The sequence below is a fragment of the Nomascus leucogenys genome, chromosome X, assembly GCF_006542625.1.
Source record: "Nomascus leucogenys isolate Asia chromosome X, Asia_NLE_v1, whole genome shotgun sequence".
NCBI classification, from domain to species: Eukaryota; Metazoa; Chordata; class Mammalia; order Primates; family Hylobatidae; genus Nomascus; species Nomascus leucogenys.
Window position 1 is genome coordinate 20570487 of NC_044406.1, and position 14187 is coordinate 20584673.

The 14187-nt window shown below is 38.7% G+C and overlaps 1 protein-coding gene across 2 annotated transcripts in view; it reads left to right on the forward strand.

Annotated features, from left to right (window-relative positions):
* Positions 1–14187, forward strand: part of PHEX (phosphate regulating endopeptidase homolog X-linked) — a 220776-nt gene that overhangs the window by 39658 nt on the left and 166931 nt on the right. For both annotated transcript variants that reach the window (XM_030806771.1, XM_003261145.4), the window contains exons 4-5: positions 4610–4696; positions 5698–5924. In XM_030806771.1, the coding sequence (XP_030662631.1) occupies positions 4610–4696; positions 5698–5924 (314 nt within the window). The remainder of the gene's footprint in view (positions 1–4609; positions 4697–5697; positions 5925–14187) is intronic.

The following is a 14187-nucleotide window of genomic DNA, read 5'->3' on the forward strand; positions in this document are numbered from 1 at the left end:
ATGGACTGTAGATCTAAATGTGAAACAATGAAGATTTTAGAAGAAAATGTAAACTGTCACCGGGTGCGGTGGCTCATGTCTGTAATCTCAGCACTTTGGGAGGCCAAGGCGGGTAGACCACCTGAGGTCAGGAGTTCGAGACCAGCCTGACCAACATGGTGAAACCCCGTCTCTACTAAAAATACAGGCTGGGCATGGTGGCTCATTCCTGTAATCCCAGCACTTTGGGAGGCTGAGGCGGGTGGATCACCTGAAGTCAGGAGTTTGAGACCAGCCTGGCTAACATGGTGAAACCCCACCTCTACTAATAATACAAAAAGTTAGCTGGGCATGGTGGCACGTGCCTGTAGTCTCAGCTACTTGGGAGGCTGAGGCAGGAGAATTGCTTGAACCTGGGAGGTGGAGGTTGCAGTGAGCCGAGATCCTGCCACTGCACTCCAGCCTGGCGACAGAGCGAGACTCCGTCTCAAAACAAACAAACACACAAAAACAAAAAACAAAAAATAGCTGGGCGTGGTGGCATGTGTCTGTAATCCCAGCTACTTGAGAGGCTGAGGTAGGAGAATCGCGTGAACCTGGGAGGTGGAGATTGCAGTGAGCTGAGATCGAGCCACTACACTCCAGCCTGGGCGATAGAGCAAGACTCCATCTCAAAAAAAAAAAAAAAGAAAAGAAAATGTAGTCTGTCTTCATGAGTTTAGGATAGGCAGAGATTTCTTGAACAGGACACTAAATATGGTAACCATGGAGGAGAAAAATGGAGAAGTTGAACTAAAATAATTTCAGTTTATTACAAGATACCATTAAAAATGAAATCTATGTAATGGGATATTTTATAATATATTCAAAAAGGACTTGTATGTAGACTATAGAAAGCACTTCTACAAATCAATAACAAAAAGGTAGATTAGTCTATAAATATGTGATACAGACTTGAATAAGTATTTTACCGTAGAGGATGTTAATTTTCTTGGTTGGGGGTAGTGATTGGAAGGGAGCACAAGGGGCTTCTGGGGTTCCAGTAATAATGCTGATTACTTGAGTGTGTTAACTTTGTGAACATTCTACATTATGATCTGTGTACTTTTCTGTATGTTGTATTATTTGTGTACTTTTCTGTACTTTCACTGGAAAAGTTTACATAAAAAAAGAAAATGCTTTGTTGTCCAGGATGAAGAATGTGAGCAAAATATTTTTGGAGGTTAACACTGATTGCAAAATATGTCTCCCCATTTAGAATTGCCTCTACTATAGAAGCAGAGGAAATGTTGAGAGCATGGGGCTTTGCAGGGTGGCTAGAGCAGGTCCAGTTTGTGAAATAGTCCTACACACAGCCTGGCAGTGTCTTAGGTTAGCATGAGTCCTTTGGCCACCAATATCCTGAGAAGCAAGCAGGAGAACAAACACAGTTATGGAGGAAGCACTAGAAACAAGCTTGATTACTTGACAGATTTGTATAGGGCAAATTCTGTCTGTAATCCTGTTTAAGTCACCACTTACTGATCCCCGTTATCATGTGCCCAGGCACCGAGATGGGGGCTTTCTGTGCATTAAAAATTTTAAATCCTCAGCACAATCCTGGGAAGCATGTACTGTTATTATTTGACTTTACAGATAAAGAAACTGGGACTTAGAGGGATTAAATAACTCGCTCGAATTCCAGCTAGCAAGTTGCAGCAAGCTGCAACTGGAACCCATGTCTGTGTGATTCCAAAGCACCCCCTTCCCACATGTCTATTACGTTGCCTTTAAAAAAAAATTATTTGATGGAATATAGTGAGAAGAAAAATACTTAATATATACTTAGTGTTCAAATTTGATGATCAGAAGAACTTCTCAAACCAATTTTAAAGTCTGAGGTTTGCTGTGCTATAGTTTTTTTTTTTTTTTTTGAAACACAGTCTCATTCTGTTGCCCAGGCTGGAGTGCAGTGGCAAGATCTTGGCTCACTGTAACCTCTGCCTCCTGGGTTCAAGCGATTCTCCTGCCTCAGCCTCCCGAGTAGCTGGGACTACAGATATGCACCACCATACCCGGCTAATTTTTGTATTATTAGTAGAGGTGGGGTTTCACCATATTGGCCAGGCTGGTCTCAAACTCCTGACCTTGTGATCTGCCCGCCTCAGCCTCCCAAAGTGCTGAGATTACAGGCGTGAGCCACCGCGCCTGGCCTGCAGTTTTATGAACTGCAGTTGTCCTTTGCAGTTGTAAGGTGCTAAGAAATACCTGGGTGGGGTGGGGGTGGGGATTGAGCAATCCTCCAAGAAACAACACAGGCTATGATTGAAATGCCCCTGTATGGGTGACCCATGAACCTTTCTCAATGCTTTGGGGACATTTTAATAACCTGAGTAATTACCTGTGGTAGGCAGGCTTTGTTTTCTACTCATTAATAACTCTCCAGGCTACATTTTATTCTTCTTACTGCTAATTCACATGCAGAGATACATAAAATGGATGCTGTCAACTGATTGCCACGTCACTGTCTGCATATTAATGTTCTCCTGTCTGCTTGGGCTCAGAGAGAAGGAAAGAAGAGAAGGAAAGGGTATAGCAAGGAACTTGTGATAGCCAAATCTGTTTTAAAAGCCAAATTCTTATACAGAAACCAGAATTTTGACATATACAAATTATTGATATTCGTGCATGGTTAGTGTTTTGGGATTGCCCTATTTAGCATATGCTGGTCCTCTTTTTCCCTCCTTGTGATAGATAGCATGGCTTGAAAGCAGACACAGGTAAATATTTAATGCTTTTAGTTCTTTTTGCTCCTGTGGCTTGTTTGGCCCTTAGGGCATTCATGTTTTTTAGCCCGTGGAGTGTTTATAGCATCAGAACATCATCACAACCCTAAATGAAATTTGGATTATTTACTTCTAAGTATGTTTCCCAAATAGTCTAATGACTGTGTAAGCAATATAGTGGAAGGGTACAGGAGCCGATTTGAATGGAAATATATGTGGATATGGCTTTAGATCTTTCTGTTTATTAAAAAAAAATCTCCTTTAAAAAATCCTTGGGGACCTGGCGCGGTGGCTCACGCCTGTAATCCCAGCACTTTGGGAGGCCAAGGCAGGTGGATCACCTGAGGTCAGGCGTTTGAGACCAGCCTGGCCGACATGTGAAACTCCATCTCTACTAAAAATACAAAAAATTAGCCGAGTGTGGTGGTGTGCACCTGTAATCCCAGCTACTGGGGAGGCTGAGACAGAAGAATTGCTTGAACACGGGAGGCAGAAGCTGCAGTGAGCTGAGATCATGTCACTGCACTCCAGCCTGGGTGACAGAGTGATACTCTGTCTCAAAAAAAAAAAAAAATCCTTGGGGCTAGTTATCTTGATTTTATTATTATGATGATACACAAGAAAGAAAACACCAAACAAGCTGAAATAATTGAAAATACTCACATCCAACCCAATTTAATTTATTTCGCTAGAATCTATCTAGTTATATGGACTCGTTTTAGGTACAGGTGTTTATTTTTAAAAAAACTAGACAGGAGCTCTGGGTTGCATTTTTTTTTTTTTTGAACTGTAGAACTTCTAGTTCAGAAGTAAGATTCCTCTTCAGGAGATATACAATTATTTATTAACTTAATTAGTGCCGTACATTTTGTCTTGAAGCTATTCAGAGTATTATAGGAACATCTGTTGTACTGTGATTATGATGGCTGCTAGGCTGTTTCCCCAAATGCCTTGACAAGGCAGTTTGACATAGTTTGGTGAAGGCAGTGCCCTGGTGCTGCGGTCACCATAGGGATTTTTCATCTTGGCTTCATGTTGGTAGATTGATACTCTCAAGTACGTTCAAGGTTCTCTTTTTTGGGAGAGGGTTGTTTTCATTGAGTCCTGGCTTTCCTCTTTCCTTATTTAATGAAATAGTGACAACTATCATTTTCTACCTTCAAACATTATTATTAGTGATTTTATAAATAGAAAATTATTTTCCAGGTGGGCCTATGTCTGTGCTGGCAACCATTGTATACACACGGACTCTTTTAGATGTCTAGGACTTTGCATGTGTAAACGGGCAAGTTTTCAGGCAATTCGGGTAGGTTTTCCAATCTCGTCTCTCCATTTCCTGTCTAAAGAACTTCTTCCATGTCCACAACATGTTTATTCAACAATGGATAAAACTTCTAATGGGAAATTTCTTCCGGGTGACCTCCCTGAGAGGCTGGGCTGTGGAGAAATCTTAAGAAACACAACCCTGATGAAATTGGCTCCGTTGAGAATATTACTTGGTCCAGGAACAAGGGACAGAATTCAGTTATTTTTGATTCTTGAATAAATGAATTCTGTTTCCTTTTGTGTAGGTGGCGGAAGAAATTAACCCCTGTAGAACACCCATTCTCAGTTGGAAATTAAACTTTTGGTTTCTTTTGAGTTAAGAGTGCCCTGAATAAGAGAATGTAAAATTGTTTTTATTTGAACCTCATGCAACTTGGAATCTGTTCTGTTGTCTGCTTATCTTTGGTAGATTTGTCTTTTCCAGGGTTGTCTGTCTTTATATTTAATTTTCTGGAGGTTGGAATTGTGATTATCAAATGACTTCCAACTTGGCACCACATGTGGGTGGATACTAATGAATCCTTTCTTAACCTTCCCAGAACTGTTGGAGAAATCAATCAGTAGAAGGCGGGACACTGAAGCCATACAGAAAGCCAAAATCCTTTATTCATCCTGCATGAATGAGAGTGAGTGATGAAGAAAACTAAATAAAATATTTACCATCCCTATCCTTTAGAGTTCTATTAATGTTTTAATATATTGTTTGAGGAAGAAGAGAACTACTAAGAATTCTATTAATGTTTAAAGGTGTTAAAGGAATGGTTGTCAAAGACTGGATTTTGACTAGTCCCATCTTAGTTAATGTTGTTACTGGCTTGGTGGAGAAAATCTTATTTATATGAGTTGGATTCTTTGGGTATCACTTACTCCCTGAGAAACTTAGACAAAGTCAGCAGGGCAAACTCCACTGTATCTGGTACAGAATCCAGAAGCCAGGTCAAGTCTGGCTTGAGAAAGAGACTGGGAGGGAGTGTACCTACTGGAGCCTAGAGAAATCCAGATTCCCAGGCATGCCAGGTTCCTGTGTCAGCCTAACAGGCATCTTTGTTGGGTCCTTAGCCCTGTGTCAATATCTTGGGTCTGATTGGAATCAGAACAGATACTGGCCACTTGACCTGGTCTGCCTTGTCAAGGCCACTGCAGGAAGAAGCCAGTGCCTGTGGGAAGTGTGTCAGCTGGTCTAGGATTTGGGGTATCATGTGGTGAGCTAGAAAAGAGCAATAAAAGACAGGAATCTGAAGCATCACTTCTTCTTCAGTGGGTAGTGATTGGCTTTATTGAGGCACTCCTTTAGTTAGGGTTGTACCTTAGTCCCACCACGTATTATTCATTGGCTGGGTTCCATGTAGAGAATCCATGTTTATTGTAGTGAATATCCAGCAGTTTCCCTGGTCAGCTCTCCTGGCAAGAACACTAGGTGTTGACAGTCACATTGAAGCATGGATCGTAGGTAGTTCTGTCTCTGTGATTATGCTCATCCCACCCCACCTCTTTTACCCACTCCCTAACAGCTGAAATTTTAAGTTGGAGCCTTATGGGAACTTTATCTTGAGAAGATGCACTTGAATTCGAGTGTACTGATCCAGTTTGCAATTCTAACTTTCTTTTCATATCTGCTCCCTTTCAGAAGCAATTGAAAAAGCAGATGCCAAGCCACTGCTACACATCCTACGGCATTCACCTTTCCGCTGGCCTGTGCTTGAATCTAATATTGGCCCTGAAGGGGTTTGGTCAGAGAGAAAGTTCAGCCTTCAGCAGACACTTGCAACGTTTCGTGGTCAATACAGCAATTCTGTGTTCATCCGTTTGTATGTGTCCCCTGATGACAAAGCATCCAATGAACATATCTTGAAGGTATAATGAGGACCCATTCATCTTCTTTGCTCAGTCCTAGATTAGCCTTTTGGGATGCCATCCTGGGGAAAGAGACTCATGCTGCCTTAGTGAAATAATAACATAAAACACTTTTATTGAATAGTAGAATCTAGAATATTCCCTTCTCCTGGCTTTGCAGAATGTAGACCATTACCACACAAGTTTTGTAAGCCTTTTGGAAAACTAGTGAATTAGTTTCAAGTGATCTGTGATCTGGCCCTCATATGCCTGCTCTGAGCAAGCCTAGGGTTCCGAAATTCCAGTGGGAAGGGGACTGCAGGTCTCCTGTTGTTAGCAGAGATTTTGTGAGTCCTGCTCTTGTCCTTGCCTCCTCATTCCCTTGATAGAGGAGAAAACACGTGCCATGATTTTTTGTTCCTCTTTCACTAACATTTTCTTGTGCACACACCTAAATTTTAGTTATCAACTTCACTCTGAATCTCTCCTCCCTCCTTTCCAAAGATACAGCAAAACTTGTTCTGTTCCAAGTGCTTGGTTGCGTTTTCTGTTGGAAGACTAACCATGTCTTCCATAAAGCAATGGGCCACGTGGACATATCCTGAGGCAGATCACATTGGTAAAATCAGGAGGCTGTCAGAAAACTACCAACAGCTAAAGACTCACCAATGAAAGAGCTATGCAAGAATTCAAATAACATTCATCAAATAGTTTTGTGCTTTGATCCTGCTGGGTTTTGTTTTGTTTTGCTTCCACAGTTACTTTGACTGATAATGAAAATGTTATTGCATGACTGATTTTCTCCCCAATTCTGTCCTTAGTCAAATCAGAAAATATTAATGAAATATTGATACTCAAATTGTAGACATGTATTGCCCTCACCTCATGCAATTTAACCTTCTAAAATCCAAATCTTAAAGTTCATCGTTTGATTGAAGCTGGTCATCATTTGATCAGAGATTGGCACATTTTTTGGGTAAAGGGCCAGATAATACATATTTTAGGGTTTGCAGGCCGTCTGGTCTCTGTTGCAACTACTTAATTCTGCCATTGTGTCTGGGAAAGCAACTGTAGACAACAAAGGTATGGCTGTATGGCGGGCTGGCCCAGTGGCTGTAGTTTTCTCTCCTCTAGGTTAGACAATGGAATTCTCAGTAAAAATCTTTGGTCATTGTAAGGACTCCCCTCTACTCAGGAGGAAATTCTGAGTTTCAGAGACAAGTGTGTTTCTATGTTTGGTGGTGAAATGAGCCATCTTCTAATGCTATCAGGATAAGATGTGCTGTGTAAGACACAATGATGATAATGACTCAACTGATCTCTGTACTGTGTTGATATATCACTCATTTTTTGAAACTAGGTTTTAAGACTATCATTATCAATTCCAGAACTATTATGATGTTCTTTCAAACACCTTAAGTGGTGTTTTGAAGTAAGCCGAAGGCTGTTTTCCAAACCTAAGTTTAAATTTATACATTCTGTTGAGTGATAGAAGATCTTGATTCACACACAGATGAATAATTGCAAATGGTAGCCATTTTGTTATCTTTCTCACCTATTTCTGGATCTACTCAATTGAATTTATTTCTTTAAACTTTTTATTATTAAAATGTGGTACAAAATTAAAGAATAGAATAATAAACTTCCATGTATCCATCAACCCAGCTTCAACAACTCTCAACCTTCTGCTGTTATGTTGCTTTCTGCGGTTATGTTTTAATTTAGACCCCTCCTTTTTTGGGAGGTGGCTAGAACATTTTATAGCAAATTAAAAATAGATCATTGCACGGTAAATACTTCAGTGCTTAGCTAGTGGAAAGGACTATTATCACAACCAAAAAGATGATCATAATTCCATAATTAACATCTAATAACTAGTTAATTTTCAATTTTTCTGATTGTCTTAAACATGTCCTTAAAAAAAAAAAAACAGTTGGTCTTTGATTCAATCGCCAAATAAGAATCACAGGTGAACTTAGTTGATATGTCTGTTTTACTCCACAAGGGATCCCCCTATTTTTGTTTTTTAAACCACATTTATTTGTTGAAGAAACTGGAGTATTTGTCCTGTAAACTGTCTTACATTCTGAATTTGACTGTTTTCAGGGTAATCTAATAGCTGACAAAAGTTATTGTTTATAGGAGAATCACAGCTTAAAAATGCTGAAGAAATAATAGGAAGCTATCTATTTAAAAAAAAAAATCCCTAAGGAAAGGATGGATCTAGGCAATTATCATGAATGGCTGCTAAAAGCATTAGGTAAATGGTTGATTGGGAAATTCATGATATAGAGATCAGACCGGTATCGCCTGAACCCTAACATCAATGATAGCATTGCTAAAAGTGGGGCAACCAGATATTGTGTGCCTCCTGGTATCAGTAGGAAGTGCACACTATCACCAGTGATGTTGTCGTGCCCCCACAATTGAGCCTCTAGTTTTAATAGGAGCTTACAGAAAACATGGGGAATAGGGAAACATGGTAACCAATTTTTAATGGCTTGCCTTGTATACTTAATATTAAATTAAACTGATCCTAGAAACACTAAAATGTCAATGATAGAATACTTTCCAAATGTAAGGAGGCACCCATGTACTTATTATTGCTCTCTTTTGTCAAGATGGCAGCTTGTTCCAAACTGGCGTTTGAACATTGTTTGGCATTTGAGTGCGGCAAACGTTTGCTTAAGTTCTGTTCCTGTTTGTACCATTTTCCATGACTGAATATTCACACATCTGAACTAATTGCCTTCCCTCAGATATAATATAATTATAGTCTTCCTGATGACACATTGACAAGAGTTCGAGCATGTATCTGGAGGTGGTAGGAGAAGCTTTATTCTGAGAGCTGCATGAAACCCAATGAACCTGATAACAAAAATTAGCGTACTGGTGGCTGCCAAAGTTGTAGAATTTGCAAGTGTTGCTTTTTTATTCATTTAAAAATAGTTAAAACTATAAAAGACTAAATCTAATTGGATGAACATTTGGAGCCCCCCCCCCCCCCCTTACAGGTTTTGTGGAACATAGTTTGAAAACTACTGGTATAGTTAAAAAAAAAAAAAAAAAAAAAAAAGAATAGGCTTTGGTATTTAGAAGACTGAGGTTTGCAGTTTAGCTTTGTGATTTACTCACTGAATATCCTTGTGCAAATTATTTCACCTCCCTGATTTCACTTTTCCCATGTGTACGGAAGGGTGAATTAGAATTTACTTTTAATCGTCATTGAGGTTCAAATGCATTGACTTTTGTGACAGTTTTCACGGTAGATACTGGTCCACAGTAGCACACGACACAAGGTTCCGAACCTACTCTTCAAGCATGACCCAGCAACTGGTCAGGACCATTTGGAGAATGTTTTTCTTTGACATGTGTACCCGATATGCCTCTCAGAGCTCAAACTCAGTTGTGCAAGGAATAGGCATTTTGTTTACTCGACCTAATATTTGACTTTTAGCTCCCACCCAACCTTTTGGTGGGAAACTGAACCTTAGTCTAGGCATTTACCTCCTCTCTTGGTGGCCCCATTTCTCAGTCTTTTCCTAGGGTATTGGGAAACTCCAATAACCAGTTATCTGGTTTCTGAGAAGAAACCCACTATGGAACCATGTAGCCCCTTCAAGTGTGCCCCTCTGATGCTGAGGTCCTGCGACTCCCATTCCTTCTCAGATCCTGCCATGTTTCGGGGTGATCAGTTCCTCTGCTCATGAGAATTCTTGACTTCTTTTGCTGCTTGAAAGATCCTCTTTCTGCTCTGGGAGAAATCCCTCTTACCTGAAACTCTCTTCCCTCAATGTCCTTAGGCTTCCTTTTCCATCAAATTCAATTTTCCTCGGTGTGCTTAGCTTTTCTAATCCCACAAACCCACAGGAATAAGAGAAGGGCCTTTTGAGCAGGCACAGCTCTGTGGACATCCTTTTGGGTGAGCAGATGGTGCCTTTGGGTGAAGAGAAAGGCACCCTTTCTAAGGGGTAGATATATCCCCATGCCAAAGACATGCAGTTTGGCCAGCAGGGATCACTCCAATCTACACAGCGTACTTCTGCAAAGCTCCCCTGTGGCGAAATGACAAAGGGTTTGCTATAGGCTTAAATGAGATAAAGGAATTCCAAAAATAAAGAAAACAACAGAAGTTAGTGACCAAAAACATTATCTTGCTACACATGTTTGGATTTATTCTAAGTCAGGAGATAGTAGGAGGATTTAAGGGACAATAAAAGACGTGAGTATATGTGATCCTAAAAGAGTATTTTGGAAGGCCAAGATTGTCCCAGTATGTATTACTAGTTAATGAAGACAACAACTGAAGTCATCATGTCTCAACAGCCTGCATTTTTCTGGCTCTCAGCAAAACTCGTAAAAAATGGCAAGGAGAAACTCTAAGAAAATTTGAAAAGTTTCATTCTCTTTCCTTTTCCTTTTTTTCTCAGGAACTGACAGAACATAGAATTTTATTTTATTATTGTTATTTTTTATTGATACGTAACTACACATTTTCATGGTACATGTGATAATCTGATACATTCATATAATCAAATCATGGTAACTGGGATATATCCAATAATGGGATTGCTGGGTCAAATGGTAGTTCTGTTTTAAGTTTTTTCAGAAATCGCCAAACTGCTTTCCACAGTGGCTGGGCTAATTTACATTCCCACCAGCAGTGTATAAGCATTCCTTTCTCCCTACATCCATGCCAACACCTATTATTTATTGACTTTTTAATAATAACCATTCTGACTGGTGTGAGATGGTATCTCATTGTGGCTTTGATTTCACATTTCTCTACCGATTAGTGATGGTGAGCTTTTTTTCATATGCTTGTTGGTCACATGTATGTCTTCTTTTGAAAAGTGTCTGTTCATGTCCTTTGTCTACTTTTTAATGGGGTTGTTTGGTTTTTGCTTATAAATTTGTTTATGTTCCTTGTAAATTCTGGATATTAGACCTTTGTCAGATGCACAGTTTCCAAATACTTTCTGCCATTCTGTGGGTTGTCTGTTTATTCTGTTGATAGCTTCTTTTGCTATGCAGAAGCTCTTTGGTTTAATTAAGTCCCGTTTGTCATTTTTTGTTTTTGTTGCAATTGTTTTTGGCATCTTCGTCATGGAATCTTGCCCAAAGCAATTTACAGATTCAATGCTATTTCTATCAAACTACCAATGACATTGTTCACAGAATTAGAAAAAGGCTATTCTAAAATTCATATGGAATCAAAACAGACCCCTAATAGCCAAAGCATTCCTAAGCAAAAAGAACAAAGCTGGAGGCATCACATTACCCGATTTCAAACTATAGTATAAGGCTGTAGTAACCAAAACAGTGTGGCTGGTACAACTACAGATACACAGATCAATGGAAACAGCCCAGAAATAAAGCTGCACACCAACAACCATCTGATCTTTGATAAAGTCTACAAAAACAAGCAATGGGTAAAGGACTATGGTGCTGGGATAACTGGCTAGCCATATGCAGAAGATTGAAACTGGACCCCTCCCTTTTATCATATACAAAAATCAACTCAAGATGGATTAAAGATGTAAATGTAAAACCTAAAATTGTGAAAACCCTTGAAGAAAACCTAGGAAATACCGTTCCAGACATAGGCCCTGTACTATATTTTGAAGTCAGGTAATGTGATTCTCCAGCTTCGTTATTTTTGCCGAGGATCGCTTTGGCTATTTGGGGTCCTTCGTGGTTCCATATAAAATTTAGGATTTGTTTTTTCTATTTTGTGAGGAATGTCAATGGTATTTTGATAGAGGTTGTGTTGAATCTGTAAATTGCTTTCAGTGGTATTGTCATTTTAACAATATTCTACTAATTCATAAGCATGGAATATCCTTCCATTTTTTTGTGTCCTTTTCAACTTCTTTCATCAACATTTTATAGTTTTCTTTACATGAATCTTTTATTTCATGGGTCAAATTGATTCCTAGGTGTTTTATATTGTAAATGATATTGTTTATTGATTTCTTTTTCAGATTATTTGCTTTTGGTGTATATAAATGCTGTTGATTTTGTATACTCCAACTTTACTACATTTGTTGATCAGTTCTAATAGTTTTTTGGTAGAGCCTTTAGGTTTATCCAAATATAAGATCATGTTACCTGTGTACAAGGCTAATTTGACTTCTTCCTGTCCAGTTTGGATGCCCTTTATTTATTTCTCTTGCCTAATTGCTCTGGCCAGGACTTCTAGTATTGTGTTGAATAAAAGTGGACAAAACAAAAGAAAGGCTTTTAATTTTTCACCATTTGGTATGATGTTGGTTATGTGTTTGTCAGATATGGCTTTTACTTTTTGAGGTGTGTTCCTTCTGTACCCAGTTTGTTGAGGGTTTTTGTCATAAAGGGATGTAGAATTTTATTGAATGCTTTTACAGAATGTATTAGAATGATTATGCGATTTTTGTTCTTGGTTCTGTTAATGTGATGTGTCTATATTTATTTACTTGAATTTGGATTTTCCATTTAATTTATTTTTTTGAGATGGGATCTCACTATGCTGCCCAGGCTGGACTTGGGTTCAAGTGATCATCTAGCCTCAGCCTCCTGAGTAGCTGGTACTACAGGTGTGTGCCACTGCACCCAGCATATCATGTCTATTGATATGTGTATGTTGAACCATCCTTGCATCCCTGGATTAATCCCACTCAATCATAGTGAATGATCTTTTTCATGTATTGTTGAATTAGGTTAGCTAGTATTTTGTTGATAATTTTTGCATCTATGTTCCTAAGTCATATTGGCTGGTAGTTTTCTTTTCTCCTTGTGTCCTTGTGCAGTTTTGGTATCAGGGTAATGCTGGACTCATAGAATGAGTTTGGAAGTATTCCCTTCTCTTCAGTTTTTTTTTTTTTTTTGAAGAGTTTGAATATAATTTGTATTACTTCTTTAAATGTTTTATAGAATTTGGTAGTGAAGACATCAAGTCCTGGGCTTTTCTTTGATGGGAGATTTTTATTATGGCTTCAATCTTGTTACTAGGTATTAGTTTGTTGAGGTTTTCTACTTCTTCATGGTTCAATGTTGGCAGGTTGCATATGTCCAGGAACTTATTCATTTCTTCTAGATGTTCCACTTTGCTGGCATATAGTTGTTCATAATAGTCTTTATAATTCTTTGTATTTCTGTGGTCTCAGTTGTTATGTCTTCTTTTTCATTTCTGATTTTATTTATTTGTGTCTTTTTTATTTTTAGTCTAGCTAAAGATTTGTTGATTTTCAAAAAAAAGCCAACTTTTTTCATTAATTTTTTTGTGTGTTTTTATAGTCTACATTTCATTTATTTCTGTTCTAATCTTTATTATCTCTTTCTGTCTACTAATTTGGGGTTTGGTTTATTCTTATTTTTCTAGTTCCTTGAGTTGTATCATTAGATTGTTTATGAATCATTATTTGAAGTCTTTCAACCTTTTTGATGTAGGCTTTTATTGCTATAAAATTCCTTTTCAGTACTCCTTTGGCTGTATTTCATAGATTTTAATATGTTGTAATTTCATTTTCATTTGTTTAAATAAATTTTTAAATTTCATTTTTGTTTTTTTCATTGACCCATTGGTCATTCAGGAGCATATTGTTTAATTTCCACGTGTTTGGCCAGGCACAGTGGCTCATGCCTGTAATCCTAGCACTTTGGGAGGTCAAGGCGGGTGGATCACCTGAGGTCAGGGGTTTGAGACCAGCCTGACCAACGTGGTGAAACTCTGTCTCTACTAAAAATACAAAAATTAGCCAGGCATGGTGTCGGGTACCTGTAATCCCAGCTACTCGGGAGGCTTAGGTGGGAGAATTGCTTGAACCTGGGAGGTGGAGGTTGCAGTAAGCCGAGATCATGCCACTGCACTCCAGCCTGGGCAACAAAGCAAGACGCCATCTCAAAAAAAAAAAAAGATTCCATGTGTTTGTGTATTTTCCAAGTTTCCTCTTATTATTGATTTTTAGTTCCATTGTGGTCAGAAAAGATAACTGATATGATTTCTGCTTCTTTGAATTTGTGGAGACTTATCTTGTGGCTTAAAATATGATCTATTCTGGAGAATGTTCCACATGGTGATAAAAAGAATATGTATTCTGCAGCAATTGGGTGAAATGTTCTGTAAATGTCAGTTAGGCCTATTTGGCTTAGTGTCTAGTTTAACGCTGATGTTTCTTTGTTGATTGTCTAGATGATCTGTCCATTAGTGAGAGTGGAGTGTTGAAGTTCCCTATCATTACTGTATTGCAGTCTCCCTCTCCCTTTAGGTCTATTAATATTTGCTTTATATACTTAGGTGCTCCAG